The sequence below is a fragment of the Elgaria multicarinata genome, chromosome 2 (assembly GCF_023053635.1).
Source record: "Elgaria multicarinata webbii isolate HBS135686 ecotype San Diego chromosome 2, rElgMul1.1.pri, whole genome shotgun sequence".
Taxonomy (NCBI): Eukaryota; Metazoa; Chordata; class Lepidosauria; order Squamata; family Anguidae; genus Elgaria; species Elgaria multicarinata.
The window spans coordinates 3,176,347-3,193,799 of NC_086172.1; the positions used below are offsets into that span (position 1 = coordinate 3,176,347).

Sequence of the window (17,453 nt, forward strand, 5' to 3'; positions counted from 1 at the left end):
TGTGGGACAGAGATTTATTTAAAACAATATCAAGTAAAAATATTGAATTAATGCTAAAACTGACCCACAGATGATATTTGACGCCCAGAAGAATATCCATAATGAGTCCAGGGTCATCCCCAGTGTGTTGGAGGGGATGTTCTGGAGTAGGGGGCATACTTTCATATGTGGTGATCTTGCCCTAAGGCAAGTGTTTTTTGGAAAAAAAGTGTTCCAGGAGATTAGTTTGATAACCGGACAATGGGTCCATCCATCTTCTCATTTAGGATACTTTTAGGATGTTTTTAACAGTGTATGCTATGTTTTTAATCAGTATTATATGTATTTTATGCTTGCTGTTGTTCCCCGCCTCGATCCAATTGGAGAGGTGGGTAAGAAATAAATTATTATTATTATTATTATTATTATGCTCTGTTAAATTTATATAAGGGACTTGATATCAAGCTCTTAAATAAGGAATTAATAAGCCACCTATTATTGGCGGCTAGATGGTTGATAGCTAAACATTGGAAGGATGGCAAAAGGCTTTATTATTTATTTATTTATTTATTACATTTTTATACCGCCCAATAGCCGAAGCTCTCTGGGTGGTTCACAAAAATTAAAACCATGATAAAACAACCAACAGGTTAAAAGCACAAATACAAAATACAGTATAAAAAGCACAACCAGGATAAAACCACGCAGCAAAATTGATATAAAATTACAATACAGAGTTAAAACAGTAAAATTTAAATTTAAGTTAAAATTAAGTGTTAAAATACTGAGTGAATAAAAAGGTCTTCAGCTGGCGACGAAAGGAATACAGTGTAGGCGCCAGGCGGACCTCTCTGGGGAGCTCATTCCACAACCGGGGTGCCACAGCGGAGAAAGCCCTCCTCCTAGTAGCCACCTGCCTCACTTCCTTTGGCAGGGGCTCACAGAGAAGGGCCCCTGTAGATGATCTTAAGGTCCAGGTAGGTACATATGGGAGGAGGCGTTCCTTCAAATAACCTGGCCCCAAACCGTTTAGGGCTTTAAATGTCAATACCAGCACTTTGAATTGGGCCTGGACCTGGACTGGCAGCCAATGAAGCTGGAAAAGGACTGGCGTAATGTGATCTCGCTGGCCAGTCCCTGTTAGTAAATGGGCTGCCCTATTTTGTACCAGCTGAAGCTTCCGGACCGTTTTCAAAGGCAGCCCCACATTTTAACCATTTGATGATCAGTAAACAACACCAGGGTGGCCATGTTGTGAGAGCACCCACAACACTTTCAAACTCCCAGCTGTGCCCAGTGACCCAAAGGGGTTGGGGAGCCCTGCGTTGAGGCCTGCCCCCTCCCTGCCCAAGCAAGCCAAACCCTGCAGCTCACCTCGTTCCCCAGCAGCTGTTCTCCACTGCCCAGGAGGGAGTAGACAAGGAGGATCCCAGCTTCACACACCCTTAGCAGGGGATGGTACATGGCGAGCAGAGCCACATTTAGAAAAGACCTTCGCTGCTCTTCTCTGAAGATCTTTCCAAATACCTAAAAATAGACAATGAACATCTCTTTGGCCCTGTTCAGAAGACACCTTAAACCACAGCTTTAACCATGGTGAATAAGGCTTTTTGCCTTATTCATCGTGGTTAAAGCCATGATTTAAGATGTCTTCTGAACAGGGCCACAGTCTTCTTCTCCCACCAAAACGAAATCAAAAGATGTCTAATTGGACTTGCATATATATATTCACCTTTCTTCCTTTCCCTTCTCTCTTTCAATATTTTCTTACACACTCACAATTTAAATTGTACGTCCCAACCTGTCTCTTCTGCTCACGTTACTCTGTAAAGGGCTATGTACTTTGGTTGTACTAGGTAAAAAAATAACAAGTAATATCCTCATCACGGGGGCGGGGGAGCCTTCTCAGAGGGACATTCTTAGCTCTCCAACTCGCACAATGTTTATATAAGAGAGCAGCTTTGGTTCGTACTGGTATTCTCTGCTCCAGATCTCTTCTGAATTGTCCATGCTCATCCCTGACAGAGAGACACCAAGAGATAAAGCTTTATTGCTCTGAACATGATGATCTATGGCAGGAAAGGAGAATGTGTGACTCTCCAGATGTTTTGGGACTGCAGCTTCCATCATCCCCAGCTAGCCTAGCCAATGGTGAGGGATGATGGGAGTTGAAATCCAGCATCCTCTGGAGGGCCCCAGGTTGCCCACTCATGATGATTCTGGGTCTTTCTCACATAGCGGCTCCTGGGTTTGTGAGGGCTGCCTCCAGACTTACCTCTAAGAGGATTTCTCTGACGCTTCTCCTGACTAATTGTCACAGTGGTCTGAGGCAAGACTGAGGTAATATATATATGATATATATTAAAGGACTGGTGTAATGTGATCTCGCCAGCCAGTCCCTGTTAGTAAACGGACTGCCCTGTTTTGTACCAGCTGAAGCTTCCGGACCGTTTTCAAAGGCAGCCCCACATATAACGCATTGCAGTAATCCAAACGAGAGGTTATCAGAGCATGGATAACTGTAGCTAGGCTATCTCTGTCCAGATAAGGGCGCAGTTGGTATATCAGCCTAAGCTGATAAAAGGTGCTCTTTGCCACTGAGTTCACCTGTGCCTCAAGTGACAGTTCTGGATCCAAGAGCACCCCCAAACTACGGACCCGATCCTTTAGGGAGAGTGCAACCCTGTCCAGGACAGGGCAAACATCACCTCGCCAGACAAATGAACCACCCGCTAACAGTACCTCCGTCTTGTCTGGATTGAGTCTCAGTTTGTTAGCCCTCATCCAGTCCATTACCGTTCCCAGGCACTGGTTCAGAACAGTCACTGCCTCACCTGGGTTTGATGAAAAGGAAAGGTAGAGCTGGGTATCATCCGCATATTGATGACACCTCAGTCCACATCTCCGGATAACCTCCCCCAGCGGCTTCATGTATATGTTAAACAGCATAGGGGATAAAATAGAGCCCTGCGGAACCCCATGGCTTAGGAGCCACGGCACAGAGCAATAATCCCCAGCACCACCTTCTGGAATCGGCCATCCAAGTAGGAGCAGAACCACTGCAACGCAGTACCTCCAACTCCCAGCTCAGACAACCTATCCAGAAGGATACCATGGTCGATGGTATCGAAGGCCGCTGAGAGGTCTAGGAGAACCAACAGGGTCGCACTCCCCCTGTCTCTCTCCCGACAGAGGTCATCCCACAGGGTGACCAAGGCAGTTTCCGTTCCAAAACCAGGCCTGAAACCCGATTGAAATGAATCTAGATAATCCGTTTCATTCAAGAGTGCCTGGAGTTGTCCTGCAACCACCCACTCAAGCACCTTGCCCAGGAAAGGGATATTAGCCACCGGCCTGTAGTTGTTAACCTCCTCTGGGTCCAGATTAGGCTTCTTCAGGAATGGTCTAATTACCACTCCCTCTCTGAAGGAGGCATTTACAACCTCCTGGACCCAGCCGGCGATCCCCTCCTTATTTGATGTAATGAGCCATGAGGGGTAAGGGTCAAGCACACAGGTGGTCGACCGGACTTGGCCAAGCACCTTGTCCACATCCTCGGGCCTCAATAACTGAAACTCATCCAATAAAACTGAGCCGGACGGCGCTCTGAACGCCTCTACTAGTGGTGCTGCATTAAGTGTGGTGTCCAATTCATAACGAATCTGAGCGACTTTGTCTTCAAAGTGCCGTGTAAACTCGTCACAGCGTGCTACCGAGGGTTCCACCATCTCTCGCCCTGGCCCAGAGTGTAACAGGCCACGAACCACACGGAAAAGCTCCGCCGGATGACACTGAGAAGATGCAATGCTGGTGGAAAAGAACTGTCTCTTTGCCACCCTCACCGCCACAGAATAGGCTCGATAGTGAGCTCTAGCCCGTGTTCGATCAGACTCAGCACGAGTTTTCCTCCACCTGCGTTCTAGCCGTCTCCCCTCTTGCTTCATTGCCCTCAGCTCAGGTGTATACCAAGGAGCTGACCGGGCTCTGCTCAGAGGGAGAGGGCGCTTGGGCGCGATTGTGTCAACCGCCCGAGTCATCTCTGCATTCCACAGAGCGACCTGGGCTTCGACAGGAGCACCAGCCATACCAGCAGGAAAGTCCCCCAGAGCCCTCTGGAATCCATCGGAGTTCATTAGCCTCTGGGGGCGGACCATTTTAATAGGCACCCCACCCTTGCAGAGGGGAAAGGCCGCCGAGAGTCTAAACCTCAGTAGGAAGTGATCTGACCATGACAAGGGGGTAGATGTTAGTTCCCCCACTTCCAGATCACCATCCTCCTGCCCAGTCGAGAAAACCAGATCAAGCGTGTGTCCCTTTGCATGTGTTGGGCCGATGATATGTTGAGACAGCCCCATGGTTGTCATGGCAGCCATGAAGTCCTGAGCCGCTCCGGATACAGCAGCCTCAGCATGGAAGTTGAGATCCCCCAGAACCACCATCCTGGGGGTCCTCAACACCAGATCTGAGACAACCTCCATCAGCACAGGCAGGGAGACTGTTGGGCAGCGGGGTGGACGGTACAGCAGCAGAATCCCTAATCTGTCTCAAGTACCCAACACACAGTACAAACACTCCAGACCAGCACTCGACTCAGTGATGCATACCAGGTCAGCCCCCTCATCCACAATCAGATCATGGATGAGGGAGATTTTATTCTGGACTGAGGCTTCATATTGATAATTGGTATCAAAGGGTTTGGCAGATTGCCCTTCTAAAAAAGCTGGTGCAAAAATTGAGGAAAGTTTGAGGACAACAAAGTGAAGATAAATTTGAGGGGGTATGGAGGAAATTTATTTTTCATTATAAAATAATCCCAAAACAGAGTACAATAAAGGACAAAAATAATAACACAAAAAACAACCATAATCAAACAGGGGTTACAGATAAATAACAGTTTACATGATGCAGCAGTAAACTGGAACATGGGATGGTGATAGTACTTCAGAAGGAAGGGGGAACTTGACATCACCTCTCCTTTGAAGGACAGACATCGTGCAGGGAAAGGATATAGCTTTTTCTTGGGGGATATCTTTATTTTAGCTGCTTGACAGCTCAGGATCTTCAAGTGCTTTACATAAAAGCATGGACAATACTGTATAAAACCAATAGAAAAACTATATTAAATCATAAATACCTTTAAAACATTACAACAAAAGTAGTAAAATAGAGCAGTCGTTTAAGTGGAAGTGTGAGATAAAAATGAATAAATATATATCTACCCTCTTATGTTCAGTTCTCAAGTGATATTCCTTTACAAATTCCAGCTTCTTCTACTTATATTCCTCTGTTTTATGTGACATTAACCAGTTTTAAGACATTTATTTTCAATAGCACTTCTGTGTTCCTATAGGGTTTGGTGCCTTTGTGGATAAGACTGTGTTGCCCTTTGTTAACACTCACCCAGAGAAGTTGCAGAACCCCTGTCCGAGCAAGGAGAGCAAGTGCCAACCACCATTCGCTTTCAGACATGTGCTCAGCCTCACAGATGACGTAAAGAGGTTTAAAGAAGAAGTGGGGAAGCAGGATATCTCAGGGAATCTTGATGCACCAGAGGGAGGACTAGATGCCATGATGCAAGCTGCTGTCTGTGGGGTAAGATTTGTGGCAACTGCCATATGGTGTAATGGGCCCCATGATGGAGTGCTTTTGGGGAGTGGGGAAGTTGAATTAGTTAGACCAAATATTACAATCCAGAATAGAAGGTAGTTCCCCCAAATAGTCTTAGAAAGCATGAGACACGGATTCCAATCACGGTGCTGGGGCATGTGGAGAAGCTTTAGCCTCCCCACCCTCAGGGATCCTGATGCAGCCAAGATCGCTGTTTCTCCGCAACTAATGGTGGGGGTGATGGGGGTGAAACAGCCGTCCAAATCAGGGTCACTGACAGGTGGGAGAGGCTTTAACTTTTCGATCTCCAAATGGTCAATGGTACTGTTGGAAAAGTGAGCTCAGAGAAAATAATTGAAGGTGAGAGAGGCTTTATCCTCCCTCTGTCCCAGCAATCCTATTTCTGCCAAGCATGGAGGGGAGCTGTCAATCTCCCCATCCTTGCCTATTGAGATGTGGACTGAGGAGGGGTGTGTGTATGTGTGTGTAAACACACATGCACACATATATCTGCACAATTGTATGTGGCCCCTGGGCCTGCGGTCCTTGAGGCAAAAAATGTTGCCCACCCCTGATTTAGGGCTTATTCCATACTTTAAATTGTGGCTGTAAATTCATATGCATTTCCTGCACGTTTTTGTGTGTGTGAATATTCTTACATATTTTTATATGCATTTCGACCTTAATATATACATTTTTGCAAGTGCTTTCCCCCAATATATGACTTTTTTTGTGCTATTTCCCTGATATATTTCTTTTTGTGCACTTTTTCTTTTTATTGGAGAACTGCATCACAATATTCAGAGAAGTGTGAAATCCGAAGGATAATTGTGTTTTGGTTTGCATATTACTTCAGGAAATGCAAATTAGGTCAGTGTATGTTAGAATGCAAATCAAAGAAATCCACAAACATAGGGTGACCATATGAAAAGGAGGACAGGGCTCCTGTATCTTTAACAGTTGAATTGAAAAGGGAATTTCAGCAGGTGTCATTTGTATATATGGAGAACCTGGTGAAATTCCCTCTTCATCACACCAGTTAAAGCTGCAGGTGCCCTGCCCTCTTTTAAATCAGGTCACTCTAGTATAGCTCCTGCAGCTTTAACTGTAGTGATGAAGAGGGAATTTCACCAGGTGCTCCATATATACAAATGACACCTGCTGAAATTTCCTTTTCTATGCAACTGTTAAAGATATAGGAGCCCTGTCCTCCTTTCCATATGGTCACCCTACACAAACACCCATCCCTACTGTAAAGGTTTCCAGACATTTTTCAAAAGTAGACCCACATAGAGTGCATTGTAATAGCATAAAGATTACTAGCGCAAAATAGCTAGCTGGGTAGCTCGTTTTACAGGATCTAGGACTGGGGTTTCCAACATGGCACATGGGGACCAGGGGGACCTCAGATGCTTTCTTTGGTGCCTGTAAAGCCTCCTACCTCTGTTTATTTCTTAAAAAATTACCTGGTAGTCACGTCACACTTTAAAATTCTAGATGTACCCACTGGCCCCAAACAGTTGGGGACCCCTGATCTAGGACAATGAATAGTGCTGAATTTCTGATCTCTTAGGTACTATTCTTTATAGAACCTCCAGCCATCTGCCAAAGCTGCTATCTGAAATGATCTAAACAGGGACAATTTTTTTGGCTTGTAGCATCACACACATCAGTAGTAGTTTTATGATGGTTTTATTAAGAACTTCCTTCTTAATAAGCAGGAGAACAAACTAGTTAGAATTTTTTTAGAATATCCTTACCTGGAGATTTCTAAGGACAGGCTTGATAGGCACCTGCTAAAGCTAATTTCCCCCTGGTTTTATGTATTAGTTTTACTGATTTAAAAACTGTTCATTCTTCTTCTTTTTTAAAACACACCACAGAATAAGATTGGCTGGAAGAATGTGACTCGCCTACTGGTATATACTACAGATGATGGTTTCCATTTTGCTGGGGATGGTAAGCTTGGAGCCATCTTAACGCCATATGACGGGAAATGCTACCTGGAGGAAAATATGTATAAAAGAAGCAATGAATATGTAAGTTCTTGAAGCTAGCAGTATACCTCATAAAAGCCATACTCTATATAATGAGTAACTCACTGCTTCAGGCTAAAGCTGGACTGGACCTTCAATGTTACTGCTATGCTAGGAAAAGCCCTAATACTTATTTTATATTTCTAAGATAATACTTATTTTAGAAATAAGAATCAGCTCATTTTCAGGACAAAGAACGAAAAAACATGAAAACTAGCCCAATGCACTAATAATTAAAGTATGGTCAAGACTTGTGTTTATCTGCCCTTATATAGATATAAGGTTTTTTTATAAGTTTTGTTTTGTGAACCACCAAGAGAGCTTTGGCTATTGGGTGGTATAGAAATATAATACATAAAAATAAATAAATAAATAAATCCAGAACTCTATCTAATTCTATATATTATTGTCTCTTTTTTTGCTCTTGGCGGTTTTTCTGGACAGGCATGACAGGCTTTGTCAGTTCATGCTGTCTTTTACTGGTTCAGGAATTTTCTGACAATTGAACATGGTCACAATGTTGGATAGTGGATTGAAACACAGGTAAAACCATAGAGCACTTGAAAGATGCCACGTCTGATATTTATTTTTTCTGTCTGTAATCCATCATCTGGTTGGTCTTAGTCCATATTCGTGGCACCTGTGGTGCCAACCAAATCGTCTTCATCCAATTTAGTCATTTCCAGTTCTTTTTTAAATTTTTCCAACCAGTCTCTTGCTTTCGAGTTTAACTTACATTTCTGGCTTTTAAAGGTAAAGATTACACCATCTGGAATGTCCCATCTGAAAATAATCTTTTTCTGTTTTAGTATTAATGTCAGGAATGTATAGTCTTTTCTCTTTTGTAATATCCTGATAGGAATCTCTTTTAACACAATTATCTCTTTCCCGTTAATCTTCATCTTGTTGGAGTAATGTTTTTTGAGAATATGGTCCCTTGTTTCTTTCTCACAAAGAGAACCAATACATCCCTTGGTACATTCTTTGTTCTGGCATAAGTAGAGTTTATTCTATAAACTCTGTCAACTCCATTTTCTATAGATTCCTTGTCCTCATCCAACAGCATTGCTAGGCTTTTAATAATCCCCTCTCTAATATCTTCATTTTCAACCTCTGGGATGGATCTAAATCTCAGGCAATATTCTTTTTCTCTTAATTATGCTTGTGCCAAACCGTCCAGTCCCCTTTCTAGTTCTGTGTTCAAAACCATAATCTTGTTCTCTTGGGTTTCTACTATGTCCTTGGTTTCTTTAACGTCCATTGCTATTTGTTTAATAGATTTATCCATTTTTTTTATTTCTTGGGACATCTCTTTCTTTACGTCTGCCATTTGTTCCCCCAAATTACTTCCCAGTTCATCTATCTTTTTACTTAACTGGTCAAACATCTTCTTTAAACTGTCAGATGTGTCCATTTTTTCCAACAAAAGTTCTAATGTTCCTTTTCTCTCGCCTCTTGTATTTTCCCTGGTATTTGACATGTTTCCCCATTATTTAGTTCTCTTTTCTAATCATATCTATTCTCCTGCTCTTTGCTAATCCTCCTTCTTGCTTATCAGCTGCTGTGGAACATCCTCTGCATAAACACAGCCTGCCAAATGTAAATGCAGAGGGGAGACTTTTTCCTCCCCCGCCACCAGATATACTTTTCCTTCCAAGCATCCTTCTTCAGAATTAACAAAAGGTATCAAGTATCACTTGAACTGTCTTTTATTCTCTAATCCTTCAGAGACCAGATAGTTTCTAATCCACCACTACTAATCTGTGACTACTTTCGATGATTTACTTTCCTCCTTGTGTTCTTAATTCAAAAAAAGAGATTGTCTCACCCTTGTGTTGTAAGTGGTTCTTTTCTTTTGCTGGGGTGAATAGCACTGACTTTCGAAGATAGATTTCTTGATAGATTGCTGTCGTCAGTGATGAGTGCCAGCGGGCTTTGTAACTTGAAACTTCGTAGGGTTAAAGCTATTCAAAACGACCATGGAAGTTATCTCCATACACTACACACTCCCGGCTTTGCTCCTGCAGTTTCTCTGTCAGCACATTTGTGTCTGGCAAGATAAAACCTTGCATAAGACAGCCAGCGAGTTATGTTTGTTTGGTTCCTCCTGCTATTCCCTTTGATCTAGGGAATTTTGTTCGGCTGAGAAGTCATTCCAGCCGACAATCAGGTTGTTTCGCCTATCCGCTTGTTATGGAGCATCAATCCACCATCGCTTCTTCACCGGAAGTTCCACAGCTCCCTAATTTTTAAAAGATAAAGAGATGAAACTCGGCACAGTGATAGCTGTTAAGGAGGGCTTTAGCCATGCCAAGTTTGTTGCAGATCCATTCATGGCTTGATTTTTTAGGAATGTTTAATTCCTCCCCCTCAAACCATTATCCCTCTTAAACAAACACACACACACACACACACCCTAATCAAACCCTGTGCATTTATGGAGGGAACTTTTGTCCTTTAGTTTGCTGATGCAGAGCTCCACTGCTGGTGGTGGAAGTTTCTACTCCAGCCTTCTCCAACCTGGTGCCCTCCAGTTCTATTGGATGGACGCCCCCTTTGCACTGGAAGCCCAGTCAGCCAACAGGAGTAATGGTTTAACTGAAATAAGAGCGTGTGGAAATGTGGATGATTGACTTCCACATGTGGATGAATCCAAGCAGAAACATGCTCCCCCACAACAGCCAGAATCAGCAGCCAGTTAGTGTTTCCCACTCCCCCAAACACTGCAATTGGAGGAGATCACGGTCACAGACAGCACTGTGCAATTCCTAATTGGTTAGCCACAGATGCCAATATCAAAGCTACCCCTCACCCCTCTCAGTGTCTTCCAAATATGGAGATACTCAATTCACACACACACACACACACACACACACACACACACACAGCATTGACGCGTGAAAAACAGTCAGATAATACCAGAGATGTTAGAAGTTCTGATTGTGCATGTTTCCGCTCTGATATTAATTGACGAGTTTGGAAGTGGCCAATCTCCACTCTGGAACATCGAATGCTCCGTGGATGTTTGTGGTTACCAGATAATTCTGGGATAGAGTGCACGGCCCTAATTAGTATGTACACCGAGACATGGAGAGAGAGCCTTAATTGTTTTTCCCTTTGTCATACAGGACTATCCATCAGTTGGTCAATTGGTGCAAAAACTTAAAGAAAATAATATCCAGCCCATTTTTGCTGTTACCAGTAAAATGGTTGATACGTATCAAGTAAGTAAAACTTCCAGAATACAATGCCTGTGGTGAAAAAAATGAAACATTATTAGAAGCCAGAGTCTATCACTTGACTGATAATGCAGGGAGCAGTTTAGCAGAGCTGACATTTACTGGTTTGATCTTGTGTGGGATAGACGTATATAACAATGTAAGGCAATGATTGTTTCAGTATATTTGCTCTTTGTTGCTAGAAACTCAGCAAGATGATCCCTAAGTCTGCTGTAGGAGAGCTGCAGGCGAATTCAAATAATATCATCCAACTGATCAAGGATGCTTACAATGTAAGTGTTATTAATATTGCCTCCATCCTTTAGGTCTTGTTTTGGGTTGTTGTTTTTCACCCAGTCATCCTTTGCAATGTAGAGGGATATTTAGAAGGATGTTTACCTCTCTTGACAGTTTTAGGGATTTGGCTCAGATTTCCAAATTAGTTTTAAAGGGTTAGCTACAACACCCTACTCCACCTTCTTGTTTGTTTATCTTCCTTTCTCCTCTACAATGTAGCCGAGTGAAAGTTATAAGTTTGCCCAGAAAAGGAAAAGAAGCAGTAGCCGCTTGAGTAGGAGCTGAGGGAGAAAATGGTCTTGCTTTCCTAACTATTTTTTGTTAAACAAGAAGTATAATAAATAAATAAATAAATAAATAAATAAATACTTACTTACTTTCTTTATTGCGATCTATAGATCCATAAAAAGAAAACAAACAAACAACAAACAACCAAACACAAGAATCAGACATGAAATCATACAATTAGAGCTATTATCAACTTTAGTCTAATACACAAAGAGCTCTAATCTTGGCCGCCACTGTAAGAAATTTAGCAACAGCCAAAGTTACACTTGAAGACTTATCTTCCAACAGAAACTTAACATAAAATTTGCCTGAAGTTCTGGACAGTTTGCTCAACAATGGGGTAATCATAAGATGGCGGGCCTGATTATAAAAGCTACAGGACAGAAGGATATGCTCCATCGTCTCCACTTCCGTATTCCTACAGGGGCACCGTCGTTCCTGATAAGGGATACCAGCATATCTGCCCTGAAGTAATTCAATAGAGTAAACATTGCATCTGGCCTTGGAGAAGGCAATACGATATTTAGCGACCGACAAGTTCTTTAGATAGTCAGCCAGCTGAAGAGGCCCAACATAATGAATGTGCAATGCACTGGGAGAGCAAGAGACATGAGAGCGAGCACGTAAGTCGCAGAAGGCTATATCCCACAGTCTTTGTTTGATAGCTTTAAAAGCAAAATTCAAGCCCAGATTAAGGAGGAGGGAAGAGGAGAGACCTATTGAAGCTGCCTTCCTGGCAAGAAGCTTGGACCAGCTGTTCACATAGTTGTCCTGAGCCAGACAGGGAAGCAGACCTGAGCCCCTCCCAAAAAGACTAACTTCCATCCAAAATTTTAAGGCAGACCACCAAGCTCTAAGCGAAAGAGAGCTTTCCCCGGTTTCCAACAAAAGTACCGAATTAGGGACACACTTTGGGAGTTGAAGAAGGGTCCTCAAAAACCTTGTCTGCAGCCTATCTATCTCAGATGTTAATCCCCCTATCCAGATATTGGAGGCATATAAAAGCTGGGCTGCAGACTTGGCATTAAACACTTTGATGGCAGACGGTATAAACATTCCCCCTTTATTTATTTATTTATTTATTTATTACATTTTTATACCGCCCAATAGCCGAAGCTCTCTGGGCGGTTCACAAAAATTAAAATCATCATAAAACAACCAACAAGTTAGTAAAGAAAAAGCGTGTTATTACAGCTGAACTGACTGAAGCTTTATTAAGGGTGGCCGATCTATGGGCACTCCAGGACAGGGTATGATGGAATAGCAGCCCCAGGTAAGAGAAAATTTTCACCTGTTCCAGGATATGCCCATCAAGGGACCACCTACGTTGAGAAAATCTATTTTCAAAGACCATGACTTTAGATTTCTCAAAATTAATTTTCAGATCGTTGGTCAAACAAAAGTTGGAGAATTTCATTAAAAGATGTTTCAAACCAGGTCTAGAGCGGGAGAGAATAACAGCATCGTCTGCGTAAAGTAAAATAGGAATTTTCCTTGCGCCAAGTTTGGGCAAGTGTCCTTCATGGTCAGACAGGGCCTCCTCAATATCATTTATGTATAGGTTAAATAGTGTAGGTGCGAGGATACAGCCCTGTCTTACTCCTCTAGACATAGGAATTTCCTTTGAAAGCTGTCCCTGTGTGCCACATCTAACTTGCATCCTGCTGTCGCTGTATAGAACCATTATAAGATTAAGAAGTCTTTTGTCCACCAGGATTTTATCTAATTTCTCCCATAGTTTAGTTCTAGGGATGGAGTCGAAAGCGGACTTCAGATCCATGAAGGCGACAAACAGTTTGCTACGTAGAAACTTAAGATGTTTCTCGGCTAAGTGAAAAAGAATCAGACCATGATCAGAAGTGGAGTGATTCTTTCTAAAGGCAGCTTGGGCCTCCGTGACAACATTATTGGCCTCGAGGATGTCAGTTAGTCTATTAGATAGAAATCGAGCATAGAGCTTGCCTATTATTGAGAGGAGGCTGATAGGTCTAAAATTCCCAGGATCCTTTGGATGTCCCTTTTTGTATATCGGAACCACAATTGCGTGTCTCCAACTGTCAGGGATTTTGCCAGATTGATTTATAACGGTAAAAAGAGCGGCTAACAAAGGGGCCCACCAATCCTGATTGATTTTAATAAATTCAGCAGGGATAAAATCTATGCCGGGTGCCTTACCCCCTTTAAGTTGTTGGATTAGTTCAATCACTTCCTCCTTAGAGACTGAATTCCAGGGGGGGAGGGAAGAGAAAGTGACATCCTGCATATCAACCTGAGCTGATTGTATAGTGTCTGGGTCGGTAAAAATGGCTCTGAAATGATCCTCCCAGACCTGAGCTGGAATTGTACAACTGGGTGCTTGGCAGTTGGATCGTAAGGCGCCCGACACAATCTGCCAAAACATTTTTGAATCATTATTTAAGGAGGCATTTAACAGCAGGGACCAGGAGTTTCGTTCAGCTTGGCGTCTTTTTTGGGCTATGAGGGACTTATATTGCTTTTTTAGCTGAAAATAGGTCGAAGGGAGATAATTGTAGCCCGATTTTCTGTAGGTTATATAAGACTCCCTTAACTCATTTTTCTTCAGGTAACATTCTCTATCAAACCAAGTAGGGCCCTTATAGATCGTAGGGGCAGTATTGTCTGGGGCTGACCTGCCTGCATGAGTTAAAGCATCTTGGAAGGAGTCGATTAAATCATCATATGCTTTTATAGAGGATGCAGCCGATTCCTTGCACAAAATTGCTGATCTTAATCGAATTATTGAATCGGAGTTTAATCTTTCCTCTAGAAGACTGCTTAATTTATCAGACCATTTTACCCTTATTCTGTGTGGGCACTCAAACAGGATATCAGTTAAATGGGTATGGGGTAGTCTTAAATTAGGAGTTGGGGCACATAAAGTAAGGGTTAAAGGCTGATGATCGCTACAGGTTCTGGTACCTATATAAAAATGATAAACTAACTGGAAGGCATTTCTAGATGCCAGCCCATAATCTATTGTGCTTGAACCAAATAAATTTGAGAAGGTAAATTCACCTGAGCCTTCCCAAAGGTCCACCCCATTTAAAATAATTAAATCCAGACTGAGCTGAAGTTGAGCCAGGCAAAAGCCAGCATAATTCAGAAACTGATCTTTTGAGTTTCTGTGTGGAAAATTTCGATTTTCCCTAAGTTCACTCAAGATAGGGTATCTTGCTTCTAGATCGTTGTTATTGGAGCCAATCCTGGCATTAAAGTCACCCAGAATATATAGATATGCATCAGGGAACCTAATAATTTGAGTGGATAAATAGCTCTCTACTTTATGCCAGAGTTTCTTGATCTGCTCATTGGATTTAGCAGGAGGGATATAAACATTCACAAAAATAAAGTGACTAGCATTAATTTCCAAACAAATTCCAAACACCAGTTGTTCACAGTTTTCTAATTCAGTAACCTTAGCTATCAGTGAAGAGGACACCAGAATGGCAAGGCCACCCCTTGGACGGCCTTTCTTATTTACCCGGTGAGCATTCAAAGAGTAGGAGGAAAATCCATTAACAACAACAGTGTCCATGGCCCAAGTTTCCTGAAGCAAGATCACATCAAAGCAAGAGATATATTGACAGAAGCAGCTATCCCAACGTTTGTTTGCCCAGCCTGCAATATTCCAGGATATGATCCTGAGGTAGGAATCACCCTGGGGCCACTGGCATCAATCCAGTGGGGTAATCCCGATCAGTGATCCATCCATGTCCCTCTGAATGCAGCCATTCCTTTTTGCTGTCATGTGGTTCGATGGAAGCTGTGGGTCGGAATCGATGATATTGGGCGATATTAACTCTGATGTCGGCCCTACTTGATTAGCATTGGGTGGCCCTCCAGACAGCTGTGGCAGTTGGCAGGATGGGATGGATGACGTCTTGCTCCCCACCGATGCATGCAGCACTCCTGGATAGAGGCACGACGTCGGACGAACATTGTCAACTTTCACAGGAGTGTCTTGGCCAAAAGTTATCAGATCTTGCAGGGTAGAGATGGTATGTTGCCCTTCGACCAAGGGCTGAGCGCAAAAGAAATCGCCCTCCACCCCCGAATGAGGTGAATCAGGAGACAGTTCCTGTTCCAAGATAAGGGAGTCGGAGGGCCTGCTCGGAGATTGCTGAATGCTTTGAGGTTGGTCTTCACACAGTAGGCAGGAGGATGGTATAAAGCTTTTGTGTGGTAAATCTACTTCTTCAGTCACCGCAGTTGAAAAAGCCATGGATTTGCTGCTACTCAGTTTGGGGGCATTACACTGCAGCTGGAGGGTAGAATTAGAGCGGCTTTTGATGGATATTAATGGTTTAACCTGGAGATCTTTAAAAAGCCGTGATGGGTAGATCCCCACAGTGTGCAGAAAAAGTTTTTCCTTCATTAGTAAATTTGGGGTGGTAGGTTTAGTAAACTTCAATAGGTACCTCTTATAAACAGGTGAAGAGAAAAGTAGTTCCACAGCCAACAAATATGATGGCTGAATATTTAGCAGCCATTTGAGGTTTAAGTTAGCACTTTGAACTGATGCCCCAAATGGGTGTTGTCCTCCATAGGGATGTACATCTATAACCATCGAGCAGGGCTGAAGAACTAGGCCACCATTTTTTCGCTCTATTATTCCAATATCTGGTCCACTATTGGGAGCTGTAGATAAACAGCCTCCATTATTGCAGTGAGGTTTGAAGACCAGATCAAAACGGGGAGGGCGTGGTGGAGGTTGAGCCTGGATGCCTTGGCAGAGAAGCTTTTCTGGGAGCCACATCAACAGTTTATTTAAAGAGCTAAGCACAGTTTCTAAGTTAGAACTAATCGATTGGAGTGTCCTCGCTGTTAGAAAACATTGCTCAGCCAGTAATTCAAAGGAAGAAGCTTCACTTTGGGAGTTTTCCGTGGATTTGCCAGTTGGCTGGTTTGTTTGAGAAATGCCAGCGTCCCCTAAGATAGACTCACCGGTAACTTCGCCTCCCTCGGCCAGAGGAGCATATCTGTTAGACAAAGTGATTTCATCTGTCGGAAAAGCAGCAGAGACGGCATGAGGAGGCTGACGAGCAATAAAACTGTCGAGCCTGCACTGTTTGGCACGAGGCACGTTACTTGCATTTTGTGGAGGTGATAAAACTCGTTTCCTTCTCATGGTCAGTCAAATGACCAAGAGGTAAGCAAGCTAAAAAAAGTCCACCCTGCTAAAAAGTTTAAAACCCCTTTCAGGGAGTGGCAACTAATACTCGAAAGCTGCCAAGTGTTAATTAAATTCTTGGTAAAAAGCAGTTTGCAGTTCAAGGAAGGAGGCAGCACGTCAAGAGCTGCAAAACTGCAAGCTGGAAATGCAGAGGCAGTAAGAGCAATTAAAAACAAGTGAAAGAGTAAAACAATAAAACAATAAAACTGCTTAAAATAGGTCAATAAAACAGTAAAACTTCTAAACTAAATTCTATTGAGTCGCGGAGACTCACACAGCACTGCAGCCTCCAACGCCATTTTCCCGGAAGTCGAGTCGGAAATGTTTTCCAAATAAATAAATAAATAAATAAGGAAGTTATGGGGCGAGTTGCAAATGCTTCCTTCTCCCCCACAAACCATATTTTTATTTGTTGGATGTTTAGAAGGGCAGGGCCTTGAGACTGAAGGCCCAAGTGAGTTCCCTTACCCCAAACTTATGAATTCCCTAGTTACTGCTTCTTTTTTGGAAATGAGTTTCAAACTTTGTTTCCTGGCAACACACTGTGCCTTCTCACGGTTGGGCTTTTTAAAAGTGCAGCTGTGTGGAGTCAGGTATTGTATATCTTCCAGGTCTAGTCAGCATTGCTCAGGCAGAGCTGTAGCCATCGGGAGAGAACCAATCAAAGCTGATTATTTCCCCTTAGCTAGATTTCGGGGGGATCTACACGTTGTTACGAAGGCACTTGCGTGCGCCGTTTATAAATACGTACCTAAATGAAGCGCCTCTTTCTTTACTGCCTCATGCGCCTTTTCTTTCGTTTGGTTTCGTTGGAGTGGTTCACACTCTTCGAAA

At 43.0% G+C, this 17,453-nt stretch overlaps 1 protein-coding gene across 2 annotated transcripts in view; it reads left to right on the forward strand.

The window, feature by feature from the left end:
* Window positions 1-17,453, forward strand: part of ITGB2 (integrin subunit beta 2) — an 84,876-nt gene that overhangs the window by 37,349 nt on the left and 30,074 nt on the right. For both annotated transcript variants that reach the window (XM_063115928.1, XM_063115929.1), the window contains 4 exons: window positions 5,330-5,571; window positions 7,470-7,625; window positions 10,751-10,846; window positions 11,044-11,133. In XM_063115928.1, the coding sequence (XP_062971998.1) occupies window positions 5,330-5,571; window positions 7,470-7,625; window positions 10,751-10,846; window positions 11,044-11,133 (584 nt within the window). The remainder of the gene's footprint in view (window positions 1-5,329; window positions 5,572-7,469; window positions 7,626-10,750; window positions 10,847-11,043; window positions 11,134-17,453) is intronic.